A 17,292-nucleotide genomic window follows, 5' to 3' on the forward strand; every position below is an offset into this window, starting at 1 on the left:
AACTTCATTTCATTCTCTTGCACAGTAGAAGGTATTCACTTTCTTCACCTTGTCCCTTCTGCTCCCCCCCCCCTTTTCTCCTCAGTGAAAGCAAGCTCTGTCCTTACTTTGTCTATGCCATTTTGTACTCATGGGGAAGCAGTGAGAACTGCTTGTCTAGCCTGGTAAGCTGCCTTCACAGCACACCTGGGCACCACTGCTAAGGCCAGCTTTGTACCCTTGCTTTCTTTCATGGGAGCTTGAGGATACAGATGGGTAAGGATATGTGTGTGTGAGCACAAACTGGAGGCTCCCTCTGAACAGCAAGAGGCTTTTCTACTGTGAGGGTGACTGGGCACTGCAAGTAGTTGCCTGGAGAGGCTGTGGAGTCTTCATTGTGCATGTGTTTTCCTCCATGATCTAGACAAAACTTTCCACAGGGAGACTGAAAGGGGCTGAGCTTTGCATGTAGAAGATTTAGTACAACAGAGACATCCAAACAAACCTTACACACTGTAGCAGTAAAGGAAAACAAGCTTTCAGATGCATGCTGAACAAACTTTATTCCCTAAACTCTGAAGTGAAAGAGGTGTAACAACAGAAACAGAAAACAGCAACAATGCAAACATGGTTCAGAATAAAGACAGTAGTGCTCCCCCACCCGAACTGTTTGCTCCCTATCCTAGACTGGTGCTGGAGATGTCTGTCATCAAATAAACCTGAAACACAAGGAGGAGTTACGTCACAATAACAGAACTATCATCTTCCCTTCAAGTCTTCTAACAAGGTACTAGAACAACCGTGCCTAGCATCAGCTTTTTATCTGTTTCTTTACCACTGTACATTAGTTCTACCTACTCCTGTGAAAAGGGTTCACAGAACAATACTTAAGGATGTTTGGAACATTATCTGTAAACATCTATTAGAAGAGTGCTTATTAAATGGGAGGAAAAAAATACCAGATAAGAGAGTCAGCCAAGAAATCTGAAAATCCAAGTCTCCGCTGTTCTCTATGGATAACACAGTGTAAAGCTCTTAATTAAAAATATTCCATGTTTGACTAGATCTATGGACATCAACATGTCATTCACAGATGTTTGCCTGAGTAACCACTGGCACCTGCCATTGAGATCAAATGCCTAAAATAAAATTAATTTTTATCATATGGACAGAGCGCTCTGCCACACATCTGCAAATTACCTTCTTCAGTTACTGGCAGCAAAAGCTCTTTATGTTGTATCACTTTAGGGCTCTTTGTTTCAGTACTTGCTAGTTCTTAAACCTGTAACTGTGGGTTTCAGTAATAGTATGTAAATAAAATAATTTTTTTAACAGCTTTTTGTTTTATATTAAATATTTCATTAACAGAGTGAAAGTGGACAGAAGGTATTTTTTTAAAATAAATTCTAGTTGTCAACATTACTGGCAGTTTATACTTTGCTTTAAACTTCTGAAATCATCCTTCCAGAATAGTATGAACTTGTAGTTCATAGTCACTGTACTTACATGTCACTCATCCAACTCTGCAAGTCCCATTTCTATCAGTTTCAGATGAACTAGTTTTTTGTCATCTCCATACAAAGAAATGGTGACCTCTGGTGAAAGAGTCTGAAAGTTGACAGAGTTGAAAATAACAGATTTAAATCTCAAGCTAACCAATATTGAAAGTTATTTTACTGGCTATACTCACTGCTTAAATGGAACTGTGAATATACAGAGAGTACTTAGTTTTTAAGTAAATAAAACTGGTTTTAGAACAGCAAGAATGCTCAAAAACTTTTTGACTGCAGGTTTAGAAAGAGCATCACATCATTTTCTCTCTTCATTAGCCTTCCTCCAAAGTAAATGGTTCTCAGTTTTGAATTATGAGGGTAAACAGTAAAATAAATACTTAAAAATTAGAGTGCTAGTAAGAATTTTAGGCTGAGCAAGAGCTAGGAGGGGAAAAAGAAAAAAAAGAAAAAAGAACAAAGTGATTCTCACAAGTATGGAAGCAGAGAGACGTTTTCCTTCCACGCAGTCCACCATAGCCCACAATGCATTCAGGCTCCATTCTGGGGAATAAGGAATTCTTTTTGTGTTTTTGTCATCTGAAGCAGGTTTAAATCCAGCCAAGAGAACTCGTACTGCCTGAACAGGGTACTTCAGGAGACAGTAAGGTATGTGACGCAATCTACAACAAAAATGAGAAGTGTTTGTCCCCAACAATCCACCTGTCAAGCTCAACTCTCAGTAAGGATGTAAGGACAGACTGCTGAATGGTTCATGTAGTAGGTTTACAGTGTGGAAACTGGGATCAGACTCCCTGCTCTGTGGTAACATGCCAGCATCAGACTGAACAATTCCTCTGGCAGGCAGGCCCAGGCCTTACTTAGCACAGCAAGGACTTAGCACAATAACAATCACAAAGCAGTCCAGCATCCTACAGACCTCTCGGCCCACCTGGCACAAACTGCCTCCCCACCACAGTGCTTGGGGAGGAGTCTCCAGTGCCTAACAAAGACCTCAGCACAGAAATCCAAGTGCAAATCATCACAGTGCAGGCTCCACAAACCTTCATGTCATGTACAAAGTGCTTCATGCCTGAATGTGCTCTAGACACACTACTGGAAATAGGTACCTTGGGTCTGTATTATCATCTCCCCATTCTTCTATCTCTCTAACCCAGAAGCAAAGGAATGGGGAAGCAGAGCAGGAAACGCAACCCTGAAATAAAACACACTGTCTCCCACAACCCCAACAGTATGTGAAGCAGGAAGTTGTTCAAATCCCATTTTGTCTTCAGCAAGGATTTGTAGATTCCCCAATGAACTCAAGAGCAAGTCAGTGTGAATAAGCAGTACATATAAAAAATACGTACATATGTACTATATATATGTATTATATACAGGTGTATGACAGTACTATCTACACACATACATATATTCATTGTGAGTGTGTATACATATATACGCGTATGTGAGAAATTCAGACAAGCTTAGGGGACCCTAAAAGCCTGGGGTGTTTGATACACTCAGCTGACATCTGTGTGTCAGCACAGGAGCAATTCTTAGTGTGGCTCAGTACCAAACAGAACAGGGATTTGAACTTCCATTTTCCACACAAGCAGGGCAGGGTGTGTCCCACTCAGATACTCCCCTATCCTTTTATCTTATTCCCCAGCTATCTTCTGTGCAGATTGCAGTTCTCACAGGATCAGAGGATTTTTTTTGTGCACCTTGTTTTGAGTAAGCTTCTTGGGTGCAGAAGCAGATTATACTCCTGAGCCTACTCACAGGTTAAGCAGAGATAATGGAGAAATCTGATCTTATAATAATGGGTTTTTTGGAACAACCTGAGACAGAAGCAGGTGCACAACCCCACACTCTGCAGACAGAAGTTAGTTAACCAGCCAACCCACCTTCTCTGCAACTGAAATCCAATGCTAAATTATAAAGTATATGCAGTTACATAAAAATAAATAATAATAGATGTAAAATATTTATTTGCAAGTACATATTTAATAGTGTAAGTGTATATATACATACACACAAACATTTTACATGCATTTTTTCTTATATATTTACCTGTTTGTTGGGGCAACTAAATAATTACCGTAGTCAACAAACTGAACCAGAATCTGAACAGGGATAAGCTGTATAATAGAGAGGAGCTTTGCCCTATACCATAAGCCATCCACATATTCTGCAAGGCAAGGCAGTTCTGTAAAAAGAAAAAAAGGAACACCGCAGAACAGAATACTCAATGCAGTACAAACTGAACTTGAAAATCCACTTTACTCTGTGACAGAGACTAAGTTTCCTTTTCTTTCTTAAATTCATGGTATGATTTTGTTCTGTGCATCCTCTAATTCTCTCTGAACTCTAATTCACAATCACCAGTATGCAATTTAAGTCAAGCTTCTCTACCTCACATGGCAATGATGAAAAATAACAGCAAATTGCTTGGTAAAGATAGTGATCCAAACAGTTTAACGTTAAAACCTCTCAACTTGGACTCAGCTGCACATTTCAGTTAGTAAAAAGATCGATCTGTAAGAGAATAGACATAAGTCTGCAGGACATGAGGCAGATGCTGCTTAAAACCTGAACCAGAATTTCAGTTGTTAGTAGAACCAAGTACTAGGAGCAACTGTTTTCTTCACCAAGGTTTAGACCCACATACTTCACGCTATTTTAGACCCAACAGTTGTGGACAAGAGAATTAAAGCCCATTTTTTTGCCTAAATGGAGAAATCCAGAATTAAAGTCATGCTCCTGAGGGTTCACGTTAACTTCTAAACCTTGCTTACATCCTTTTCCATACACAACTTTTGTCTTTGGAATATTTAATAGCAAGGTTTTCACAGTTACAGCTTCAGTGACAGGCTCCTTAAGGGAAAAGTTCCATTACTACCAAATGCCATCAAAACTCAATTCATAACTTTAACAGTCATCAGAATCGAGTTCTGTCCATCATTTTCCAGTGGATCAGAATTACACAAAAGCCTCAATTTAATGACAAGTAAAAACATTATTATAGCGTATCATATGACTACAGTGCGGTGTTATTCCTTACTCTCAGAAAGTTTTATTTAAAGATGCATAGAAATATAAATACTCCTATTCTTCAAAAAGAAATTCAGGCTTTTGGTACATCCACATGAAACAACAGGGAAAATAAACACATTAATGTACCTTTTTCAAAGTTTGTTAGAAGAGGAAGAGACTCCACAATTTTATTGCACCACTTCAGGGCCATATCAAGGCTCTCTGAGTCACTGCTGGCAGCTCCCTCTGTGGCAGACTGCTTTGTAAGGTTCTCAGAAGGATCAAGGCAAATGTAAACCTACTCCAAGAAAAGGCCCTCATGTTACAATTTTTGCAAATGACTTAGAAACTTCAAATTCCATTGGTGATCAACAATTATCCAAAGATTACTTGTTCCCATGTTTGAAAGGTTCAGCACATCCTTGCTCCCTTTTCTTCTCTGTTTCATCACTCAACATTCAAAGTCCACATAGGAATCCTGTGCTTGATCAATGCACATTACATTCTGCCTTTTGTCTGGGAGACTACTAGAACTACAGAAAATTATGTGAGCTTACACAAAAATCACTATTGTTCTGCCAGATTAAAATCCAATGACCTAATTTTTTATTATACAGGGTAAGTACCAGACAGAAGCACAGTAACTCTTAAAGCTCCTTTTTAGAGAAATGATTAGTATTTCTCTGCCCCCACCCATGCAGGTATTTCAATTAAGAGTTCATTCAGATCCTGCCCTGCACAACCACCTGCATCAATAACTCAGGACCGTTTTGGAACCTTTCTAATGCTCTAAAACTGTTAGCCAACTGTTGCAGCTTGATGGGACTGCAACATATGCAAGATGTCTACAAGACTTACCTCCTTAGGAGACACCAAATGGGAAACTCTGACACGAAAGGTATCTCCTGGAACAGGTAGTGGTGGCAACATGTATGAAGGCAAAACATGAGCGTCTCCTGCAAAGAGCACCTAGACCAAGACAGACTTCAGCTGAGCATCACATCTAGTAACAAAATGGAAACTAGCTTTGGTATGACTCTGGGTTCAAAGGAGTTACCTAAGAATGTGTATAATAATAAACAGTGTGTCCTTGATGGAAAAAATATTACTCAACTTTTCCTTTCAACACTTACGAGGTATTTTTTAAAAAGCTTTAGCTAAAAGGTAAGAGAACTAGTTAATTAACAGTTTTAAAACAAAAATTATATATTTGAAATTATATGAACATACTGACATGGTAACTAGATTGCTATTAATTTAAAAATGTATTCCATTTAAAGAAAAAAAATTATAAAGAAAAACTAAAATCATAGCAATTAATTAGCACAGATAGTCCTAAATGCCATGCCCCTGTGTTCCTGCAGTTTGCCAGAGCAAGTTATCCCTTAAGAGTGAGGCGAAGAATAAATGAACTCAGCCACCACAATTATCACTCTTTCAAAAAGGCAACAGATATTGTAGAGCACAGATACATATTTTCTCAGTAGCATAGCGTCCTCTTTTAGAATCATGTATTTTACAGTCTGAAATTCTACGTGTCATTAATGCATTTGGTTCACAACAAAATAATCCTTGGTGCATTAAATTATGCACATAGCTCAGCTGGATCACAGGCCATGAATGCAGCTCCTATTATGCTCCTATACAGCATAATTGTACATAATTGTACAAAACGTAAAATTTCAAATTGTACAAAACGTACACTGCAGCGACAGCAGTGTACTCTACTGTAAAATTATCTTCTGAAGCCAAGATGTATGTTGGAAAGAAAAATACACTGGCAGGCTTAAACAGAACTAAGAGAAAAATGAAGTAACGGTCTTAGCAATTTAAATAAACCTGATCCTCAGATTCCAAGAAAAAAATTTAAATAAAATACAGAGAAGTTACTTATGCAGGATTTAGGACAGTGACGACAGGTGAAAAATTCAATCCTTCCCTAAAGAACAACAGACATTTGGAATAAAGAACCCAGGTAATTCCCTTAGAAATCACTGGGTTCATGCAGAAATACCTGATTCAATTTAGTTTGAATTATCTCCATCCTTGGATATATTTTTATGAATAACACTAATTCCTTCAAGTGACAAAAATATTAACCTATCCTAGCATTTTAGGTTTTAGAGGAACACAAAAACTAACTGGACTTTGAACACAAATGCAAAAATTTGTTTTCATTATGGAGTCCAGGAACAAACTCTTGGCAACCCACTATTCCACACAATCTTATCCACATGTTGTACCTACACTTGTTATGCTGCAGACCTGTGTATTTGTCTCACTGCTGTTTACATCACAAAACAGTACAGATCAATCCTCAAAGGTCACAAGAAACTGAGTAAGCTTTTTAATGTTGGAATAACAACAGTGAAATAGACACACACACGCAAGTCTCACCAGCTTTTGTACATCCTGACAGTCTTCAGCAACACAGTACTTCTGGTGTGCCATGAAGGATGAAAGCGAAATCCCACCAAAATACAGCCTGATGGACAATTTGTCCCATGGGTTATCTGGTAATTTCTGTTTACACAAGACAAAACAGGTATATCATAGTAATAGTGTGACTGAGGTTTTAGAAATAGTGACCAGGAAATTCAAACCTCTCATGCTGACATGCACCAAATTCATTCATCAAAGATACAAAACAAGTAAGGATGGCTACTAACGTAAGTTATGACACAAATTAGAATATATCTAGCTCTGGAATGGCAGCATCAACTACTCATTTGAACACTGAAATATTATCCCATGTTTGCTCATTCAAACCCTTCCCTTTCACTATTTATTTTTAGAAATTAAACTATTTGAAATTGCTTGTTTTCAGGCAATGAAGATGATGTTTCCCTATAAAGTTAAGATAAAAATTTAAGCATGTCTCAACTATGTCAAAATTTAATCACTTAAAACAGAATTTAGAAGAATTTATGCTGTTGCATAAACTTGTTGCTGTTGCAACACAGAATATAAACAGGATGAAAAAATGTGACTATCTCTAAGGGACACATTTAAGGCCTGAAAACTATAATAAAGGTCAAATCACAGGAGAAACAAGTTTAGTTTTATTTTTGTCTAAGAAATACATTTACTACTATGTTCCTTCATATATTATTTTTAATACCAGTTAAAAGGGAAAAAAAGTCCTGAAAAACAAGCTTCCACATCTATGAACAAAGCAAGCTACCTCAACATGTATTTCAACCTCTTCATTTGTAAGTAGTTCTTGAAGGCAACCTACTGCATCCTGCTGCCAAAAATTTCCAATCTATTTGGAGAGAAGCAAGAAATCCACACATTAAGATTCTGATAAGTAATCACCTAGACCAGGTGAAAATACATGACTATCATTAAACAAACTTATTTGAAAATATACATCCTTATCTGATTTGTCTACAACCATTTAAATATTATCTGCTATTTGGTGCATTACAACTTATGTGACAACACCAACTCCCAATTTTCAGATTGTGGAATGGCTTAGAAAGATGCGGCTTGCCAAGTCTAACCTTTACCATGTACATAATAACGTAAGTGTACACGATTGCCTGAAGCATAATCCAAAGACAAAGAATTAATCTAAAATAAGAGACAGCAAAACACAATACCTGAAATACTTCCTTTATTTTCCACAGTATCTGTTTGCTTCCCAATCCCAAAGGCTTACAAGCCCGTCTTTCACAGAACCATACAATGGTTTTGGTTAGAAAGGACCTTAAAGATCATCTAGCTCCAACCCTCCTGCTGTGGGCAGGGACACCTTCCACTAGACCGGGTTGCTCCAAGCCCAATCCAACCTGGCCTTGAACACTTTGGGGACAGTGCATCTGCAACTTCTCCAGGCAACCTGTTTCAGCATCTCACCGCCCTCATAGTGAAGCTTTTCTTTCTGATATCAAATCTAAACCTGCCCTCTGTCAATTTGAAGCCATCCCCCCCTTGTCCTGTCACTGCATGCCCTTGTAAGGAATCTCTTCCCAGCTCTCTTGTAGTCCCCTTTAGATACTGGAAGGTGCTATAAGGTCTGCCTGGTGCCTTCTCATCTCCAGACTGAAGAGCCCCACCTCTCTCAGTCTCTCTTTACCAGCCCTCTGGTCATCTTTGTTGCCTTCCTCTGGACTTGCTCCAACAGGTGGTGCTCTTCAAATGCTCTCCTGCTGATCTGCAATCCCTCTCCAGTGTTGACAAGCCTATGACCAAAGATGCTCTTGTCCCTCTCTGACAGATGGACCCCCTAGGCCCCCAGCAGACCAGGTTTCTCAAAGCAAGTGCCACTGTGCAAGCAGTCAAACCCCTGGCTGTGGCACCAGTTCCATAACAATTTAACTCACCAGACTGGACTGGCCCTTCCAAATCCCTTCCCTTTCACAGGCAGGACAGATGAAAAAACTGCCAGGGCTCCACAGACCTCACTACCGCTCTTGGGATCTGCAACCCTTCTCGATACTGCTCAGACTGCTCCCAGCTGTATCTCTGGGGCCAACATGAAACAGCAGCAGGTTAGTGAGTGAATGGTGTGAGGCCTGGCAGTCACCCCGTGACGTCCACGATACAAGCCCCCAGTAAGCAGCACACTTCTCTAGAGAGCACCCACTGCTGTCACCCATCACTCTTTGTTAGTTGCACTGGTGGTTGCACGGGGAGCAGATGGTGCTGCCTTAGCTGATGTGACAGGCCTGTCCTCGTCAGCCTGCAAGAGTGTCAAAGTAGTTCCACGAGTGCACCTTGAACTTTGGGGGAAGTCTCTGCTTCCTGCAGGTCCTTGCCATTGCAAGCTTCCATTCTTCTGCATTATTGCCCCCCCCCCAACTTCTTTGTGTGCCACTGGGAGAGTTTCTGGCTGTTCAGCCACTGGCTGTAGGGCCACTGTAGACTGCACCTGAAATCAGCTATCCAACTCCTTCTCAGCTTTCCTGACATTACACAGACCTCTCACCACCTCCTGCAGCTCAGCCACCTGTTGCAGGAGGTCCCCAACATGGGCAAACCTTTTGCAGGCAGGTCTGCTGCCTGTCCCGGCCCCAGGAGGTAGGTCCAGGCATTTCCTGCAGTCTGAAGTCTGCACCAGCAGGATGGATATTGCAAACCCCCCTGGCCTTGCTGGAGCTGCAGTCTTTCTTCATCTCTTTAACTGCTTCCAGCAATAAAAAGGCTTTCTTTAAAAGTAATTTTAAAAGTAAGCTAGTAATTTCAGTAATTCAAATCTACTAAATGCACCATATAAATCAAACAAGGTGTGATGATATGTCAAGATGTTATTTACCTACCAATTACTTACTAACAAAAACCCCTGGAACAATTCACTGGTATTAGCTTAGATTGTTTCCTACACAGCAGAGTTCAGAACAACAGAAATACTTTTGCAGGACTTGAAGATCTATGATTTTCTGGCCATTCTGCATTAAGAAATCCAGGCCTTACTTTTTGTTGCTATTACAAAACAAATTGCCATTTCAGTGTATCATCCTGCCAACTACTGCAGTGTCCTGTCTCACAAAGGTTTTAACTCCAATGATAGCTGCTTTTGAAGCATAGTCCCTTCATAAAGCCATCTGTCTGTTCGAGATAAAAGGCTGCCTTGCTGAAATGATCCTCATCAGGTCTTCTCTGAATCCATACAGGCAAGAAAAAACACCAGCAACTAGTCCAAACTTTTCTATGATTAAACAGTGCATTGATGTGAGTAGCTACCTACTAACACAAATTTGCCATTACTCACCGGTAATGTCTTGTAGAGCTGACATGGGATGCAAAACGGAGGAATATCAGTATAAAATGTAGTTGGATACAGATGACACTGAGGAATGCTCTCTATGTAACCACGGTCTATGTACTGTACCTATATGAAATGCAAAGCTTAATTTAAAAAAGTAGGAATAATTTCAGTAAAGTTTAATAGGAGGAGGTGTTCATTTACAGCATCCACTTTTTAGAGAAAAAAATAATGGCATAATGGTAAGTAGGTGATGTGACAAAGTGGAAATGAAGGAAAGCATTAAAAAATGGTATGGCAGATTAGAAGTTCAGCTTCTAAACTTCTCTTGCAAGAATCTGTGAACTAGGATAGTGCCAAGACTTTGCAAATCTACACTCAAAAAAATCATGAGCAGACTCAAGAGGTTAGGTAAGATTAACAACTAATGAGAAAAAGTAGCTCTATACCTGTGCAGCAGAAAGAATTCAAAAGAAACAGAGAGCCACTACTTTCTGGGTGGGGACAGGGCAGGGGGATGCTAAACCTAATTGTTTTCAAAGCACTCTGAATGTGGTATGAACAATAAAAGAACCAAAAACTCAAAAGGGATTGCTTACAGGTGACCAAAGGTAGCTTTTTACTCAAGAAACATTACCATTACTTGGAAAACTATGGGAAAAATGGTGACAACTCAAACAGGTAGACAGAATTCATCTTGAAAATAAATGTAAAATTCAGGAAAGTAATCACACTTTTAAGCAAAACGAGCATCTGCATTGTCAGGTCAGCTGAATGAAAAAGTGTGGGATCCTAAGTTTAGTTTAGGGGATTGGATTATTTGCCTTTTTTTTTTAACATACATATGCACACATTCATACACCCTCCTCCCCCATATAATCAAACCTACCTGGAGAGTACTACTGCAGACTTCTACAACTTTACCTCGATACCACATGGTATCTGATCCTCTTACAACACAAGCTTCTCCCTTTTTCCAGCAGTAGGGTATAAGAAGACCAAGGCCTTTGAAGGTATTTTGTATTTCAGTCATCAATCTGCTTAGTGCAATTTCTTGGGTGAGGGGGAAATAAAAAAAAAAAAAATTCAAAATAGTCTATAACATATTCATACAAAATATTTTCATCACTAAAACCCAGCAGATTCAGATGAGGACATATATAAAGATAAAATACACATGCTGCTACAAAAAATATTTTCCAACACTGATACGATATGTATGTTCAACATCTAGTAAACATTAACAACTTGCTAGTTAAAATGAAAAGTAAACAGCATTTCTAATTCTGAAGCCCTTAATTCTGGATTCTAATCTCAGAGAAGAAGGGTCTATAAATTTTGTATCCAACACCTTGGCAGGACTAATACAAGAGCCATACAAAGCACACACAAGACAACAGACTCCCAAAGACAGTGGTAGGACACCATGAAACACCACAAGGCAGGTGTCCAGCAGAACCTCTTCTGCTGTGGGTAGAGCCTACAGCACTAACTGCAGGAACAACTCAGTCCTGGGCAAGTGGGGTTCCTGTACTTTGAATCTCAAAGTTTTACGGTGTGATCTAGTAGTTAAATGTACTTGTGGAGCAAAAACCATAAATTAATGTTCTTGTATGTAAACATTTTTCTAAAGCGTGATATATTATCGTGCTACTGAAGACTGACACTGCATCTGTCAGATAAAAATTAATCCATTTCCAACAGAAAACATTATGAGGTACAGAATCTATCACAATACAAATAAAGAGCCCAAGGAACTTGGGTACTGAGCTCAAACTGCAGGAAAATATCCAGTAATATATGAGAACCAGGCTAATTTGTAAGAATCTTTATGACTGTATCTTAGTTACTTTAAGTAAGTTACTTCATTTACTTTAATAGTAAAATGTATCACAATTTCAACATTATAAAATAAAGCACCTGCTGCCTTACCCAATACTGCCTAGAGAAGAAAGGCAAGTAAATTGCCCATCCAAATGCTTGGGTTTTCTGGATTTCTTGGGATGGTGGGAGGACAGGGGAGCTGATTTAAGGACAGAGCAACATCTCCTGGGGATTTGGGTTTCCTCTGCTGGGAAGCTGCAGGACCTCTCCCCATGGGAGAGGGGCACCTGCCCCTCACACTCCATGCCCAAGGACACATCACCTCCCAGTAGCACCCCTCCCAATAGGAATCTTCTAGAACTGTGTTCTGATTCAGCACACGTATACTAGAACACGTATCTGGTATATTCTGATACACCAGACTGCTCAGATTCATAGACAAATGTATTTTCCTCTACGTAAACTTACCATATGATTTAGGTATTATATAAATAGTTCCATCACCTCCAATGCAACTCACTATGGCTTGAAAAATTTTTGCTTCAGGTACAACAGGAAATTTATATGTTTCATCCATTCCTGAATGAGGCAGTGTTTTGAAAGGTTTTTGTTCATTCTCTGAAACAGTGATGTTCTCCTCTGGAACAGCTCTGTTTCTTGCCCATGCAGGTTTGGAATTATAACCATCCAGCTGCGTGTTCTCTTGCTCTCCGTATACTTTAACATGTTCCTTGGAGACTGAGCGTGCCACACCAGCTGTATCAGTTCTAGCAGATTCAATCAAATCATATTAATATATTAACTGACAAAGAACTTGAGAAGTGCCAAAGCATACAATAATAGAAATAAAAAACCAAACACACAAAGGTGACAAATGCTTGTTAAAATACTGTCAAACATCTTGTCTACCAACCTAGAGAACTGAAATGTGCAATAGATATAATAAATAACATTATGCTCAAATAAGTTCACTGAAGATGGAGTTCTGTTGCTACATATGCTGTAGAGGACAATCCAAATTTTTAAATTATTTATTAGCTTATCCCAATGTGAATATCAGAGTCTGAAAGAATATAAAAGCATCCAAACCTTCTGCTTCTAAGAGCCAAACCCCGTTCAATAAGGTATTCAGAAGTATCGATCATTTTTCCTGTTTCATCTTTGTAAAGAATTTTCACAGGCAATGCACACGCCCCATCACTTTCCTGGAAAAAATGAGAGAGCTGGACAACATATTACAATATGCATTTCCTCTAAACTACAGGCAGATTTTTCATTTTATTGGTACTGATTGCAAATCAGACATCCTTGGACAACTGACATCCCCATCAGAAGACAAAACTCATTTAATCCATGTGACAGTTCCCAACATTTTATCAACTATTCTGAACATGGCATTAAAAAGAAAGTAACAGAATAAAACCTTGCTTTTTCGTCTTGTTTTATTAGAATCAGGTGCCAGATACTTGCTTTCCTCCAGCAGGAGCCTTAAACCCACTCATAAGTAACTTCACTCATCACTGATTTTATTTCCTTACATAATGTAAAACCTCACTGGCAGCTCCAACAGACACTGAACAAACCAAACCCTTAAATTAATACTTTTTTTTTAATAGAGGGGAAAAATAAATCAATTACTAATGACATTGATACACCACTGGATTAATTCTTTCCGTCTTTGATGCCTGAAAATTAATATAGTAACTGCTGAAATCATTCTCACCAACAACTTGAGTATCTTGCTTATCTGTCCATAAAGGACGTCAGCACCCAGTGATTCCAAAAATACAGATATTATTCTCCAGTAACTAAATATATTTAAGACTAAGTTCTTTCCACACTAGGTAGCCAAACTGCTCTAATGCTCTGGTGAATAACACAAATAGCAGAAATAAGAAAGTACCTTTTCTTATAAAGAAGAATATAGCTTTTTCCCTACAGCAAACAGCTATCTAAGCAAGTTCCATTCAGGATTTTTAAGAGTAATTCAGTTTTTCTCTGAATATTTTAACAGACAGCCTGGCAGAAATTTTACAAATACTACTGGTTTTGATTACAAACCTGTATGATTATTTTTACTTGTACTCCCGTTAGGAAACAGGATAAGAATTCGCACACTGTTGCTGTCCACTGTGTGCTTCCACCTGTTGGTCTAAACACAGAACAAATGATAGTCTCTAGTACAAGAGAAGCTGGTGTCTCCTGAGAGTAACCATAAACCCTCCCCCTTACTGAGACTTTGATTTGGGGTTTTTTTTTTTCCCCCCAAACTTCCTGAACTGTCAGGAAAAAAAACCCAATCTCCATTAATCGACAGTAAAATGAAATGATTATTCATTTCCGGATCTTTATGACAGGAAGGATAAAAGAAGTATAACACCAAAATTTTAAAGTGAGGAGGACAATGAGTTCCAGAAGTATGACACCTGTCTTAACAGTCTAGAAGAGACCTTCTTGCAGTTTTGTAAGATTTAATTCATCTCAAATTCTGAGCCGAGGGAAGAACAATTCAGTGAAATAAATCTGTTCACTATTTTATAATTCATCCTATAAATACTATTTATTTCTACAGCACAGTTTCCACTTTACTGCTACGTAGTATAACCCTTAAAAAACCCCCAAACCTTTACAAAACAAAATCACAGCCACCACCCCACTTCTTCTTTATTCAAAAAGGAAACCACATCAAATCTTAGATAATCAGTGCTTACACAGGAAAAAAAATTATATCATCATTAGTTTCTAACACTGCAACTCAGTAAAAGGGAAAGCCTACCTTATATCTGTCAATGAACATTCTATTGCTAATGTCCTAACTGTCTTCATATTTTCCTCAAGTTTTCTTAGACAGCTGATCTCCACTGTTTTTTCAGCTCCAGAATCATAAAGTACTACCTATTACAGGCAAGAAACAAAATCAAACAGAAAAAAACCTCTCAGAGTTATCTGTAAGGAATGATAATTCAAAGCATGCCTGAAGAGGTTAAAAAAATTTCAAACATTGCAAAAGCCATTTGCTGAATCTTGGTAATGAAGTACTTCATCACACAATACAAATGACTACCACAGCATAGCAAGGAGATAAACCACACAAATGTGCTCAAAGGGGGTTAAATGAATTTACAGACCTTTTGTAAAACCAAAAATTGCTGAAATCGCTCCCCTTCAACCCCTGCTTTTTATTCTGATGTGGTTAATAGCTTTTTGAGGGCTCTTAGGTTCAGAAACCAGATGATGCAAACCAGAAGTATAGGAATTCTCACTTCTGCTTCCTACTAAGATGACCCCTGGGTATAACCCAATGATGCTGTAGAGAACCAATGGTAACCCAGTCCTAGATTATCTGCATGATTACAAAGCCACTCTTATTTTTGAGGCAAGTAAGTATCTAGTTGCAAAATGCTTTTTCTGATGCTCACTATTTTCAAATTGGAGCAAGAAAATACGTTTAAAGCAGCACTGTGTGAGAGGTTACTGCGGAAGATGTTATACCTACATGGCAAAGTGTATCACCACCAGTTTAGGGTTGAAGCAACAGCATGACTACATATGTTTCTGTGGTGTTGCACAACCTTCAACTGGCACCGTTTGAATTACTGTGACCTTCAGCTTCACACACCTTCTGGAATCTAATTTAAATTATTAAGACTATAGCTTGGGAATCTGAACCATGTTCCAAAATTTAGTGTAAACATACAGGAAGTCTACCTCCTGAGCCTTCTTCAACTACCAGGTTCCCTGCATTTGAGCTTTGATGAGACAATCAACTTATTCGCAGCAACACACAACTTAACTCTCCAGAAAAGCAAGAGACCATATGAGAAAATATTAACACAGAAGAAGCAAAGATATGACCTTATTTTAATCAATGAATGCTTACAAGTTTAGAAATGAAAGCATGAAACCTGTTTACCTGTGCACTTGTTTCGGAGACAATCCTATTTATTTGACCTCTTTGCCACTCTCCCACATCACGTACGTAAACAGCACAGTGCATACTACTTTCCCACTTCACAGATTGTGGCTGGGATTCTTCGTAAATGGAAGCCATCTCCTCCTGTAAACTAACATTCAAAAGACACTTTTCTAGTGGTAAAATTTTACAGAATGAATGAAGGGCTTATTGAGTCAATCACTGTTTAACTAGCATACAGTAAAGTTTCAGCAGCTGTTTAACAGACACACAGTATTGTAGTTTTTGTTCATGACACAGAAATACATGAAATGGGAGCTACAAAACACACGCACCCTGATTAAAATTCTGTAAACCTACCATGTTTTCTTAAACCATGGAATTAATCTGAGCGATCCTGACCACATTATATAGCACTATTTTAAAGATTCAGTGTTTTCTCTTGACAGTTTGAGAGCATGGTGCTCATTTAGTGTCATGACTAATTAAATGGAACTCTAGGTAGTTACAACCAAGAAGGTAAAAAGATAAATAAGAAAATAAGCAACTTATGGTAAGCCACAGCATGTCCACTTAACTGTCTTCAAACAGTAGGCACTACTACCTAAATGTTACCTAAATATCTACCAAAGATGGCTGATACACTATGTCTAGAAATTTTCTTCAAACTTCCTAACAGTTTACTGGAATCATGATGAAAAAAATTACTACTACTATAGTAATTCTATGACTTAGGATACTGGTATTATTCAACCAGACTTCTAATGAAGGAATGGGAAAGGGAAAAGAAAGAACAAAAAGATTCAATCTTTCTGGACAGTGTTGCATTGGCCCCAATACTTACTACATTAAAACTGATTTGAAATAGAAGTCAGATCATGTACTTAATTCGGAATCAGAAGTATTAATAAACTACAACATAGTGCCAACTTGTCTTTTGTTCCTATGCTTTCCTCAACAAAGCAACATAAGTCAGCAGCCTTCAAAAAGTACAGTGTCAAATGCAACCCTATTCAGAATTTGTTCTAACTATACCTCACCACTCTGTAGTAAGAACATCTTAACTCAAGAGAAGTTCTTTGAATTTTAGTACCTTTTCAGTATACTTTCTGATGACAGCAACTGTACAAAAATTTTACTAGGAGACACAATGTGACTAATTCTCCCATGTATCTCTTTGTTAGAAATCAATCTGAAACGTCCTTCATCCACAGGTTCCATGTCTATAGGATTTAAAACTTCCAAGCTTTTAGGATTTTCTTCTGGAGGATCATCCCATATTTCATTGGGCCCTACTGCAGTACTTCTGGTGTACCTGTAAAGAGCACAAAATAATT

General features: G+C 38.5%; 1 protein-coding gene across 7 annotated transcripts in view; it reads right to left on the reverse strand.

Annotated features, from left to right (window-relative positions):
* Positions 1 to 516: 516 nt before the first annotated feature.
* Positions 517 to 17,292, reverse strand: part of RNF17 (ring finger protein 17) — a 40,891-nt gene continuing 24,115 nt past the window's right edge. For all 7 annotated transcript variants that reach the window (XM_017831674.1, XM_017831676.1, XM_017831677.1 and 4 more), the window contains exons 22-37: positions 17,049 to 17,270; positions 15,956 to 16,106; positions 14,819 to 14,937; positions 14,104 to 14,194; positions 13,137 to 13,247; positions 12,511 to 12,811; positions 11,108 to 11,271; positions 10,225 to 10,344; positions 7,693 to 7,773; positions 6,906 to 7,031; positions 5,367 to 5,477; positions 4,656 to 4,806; positions 3,546 to 3,681; positions 1,963 to 2,152; positions 1,486 to 1,587; positions 517 to 698 (exon numbers count right to left, since the gene is read on the reverse strand). In XM_017831674.1, coding sequence (XP_017687163.1) covers positions 1,489 to 1,587; positions 1,963 to 2,152; positions 3,546 to 3,681; positions 4,656 to 4,806; positions 5,367 to 5,477; positions 6,906 to 7,031; positions 7,693 to 7,773; positions 10,225 to 10,344; positions 11,108 to 11,271; positions 12,511 to 12,811; positions 13,137 to 13,247; positions 14,104 to 14,194; positions 14,819 to 14,937; positions 15,956 to 16,106; positions 17,049 to 17,270 — 2,173 coding nt within the window. In that variant the 3' untranslated portion in view covers positions 517 to 698; positions 1,486 to 1,488. The remainder of the gene's footprint in view (positions 699 to 1,485; positions 1,588 to 1,962; positions 2,153 to 3,545; positions 3,682 to 4,655; positions 4,807 to 5,366; positions 5,478 to 6,905; positions 7,032 to 7,692; positions 7,774 to 10,224; positions 10,345 to 11,107; positions 11,272 to 12,510; positions 12,812 to 13,136; positions 13,248 to 14,103; positions 14,195 to 14,818; positions 14,938 to 15,955; positions 16,107 to 17,048; positions 17,271 to 17,292) is intronic.

Source organism: Lepidothrix coronata, unplaced genomic scaffold (genome assembly GCF_001604755.1).
Source record: "Lepidothrix coronata isolate B3197 unplaced genomic scaffold, Lepidothrix_coronata-1.0 Scaffold194, whole genome shotgun sequence".
Taxonomy (NCBI): Eukaryota; Metazoa; Chordata; class Aves; order Passeriformes; family Pipridae; genus Lepidothrix; species Lepidothrix coronata.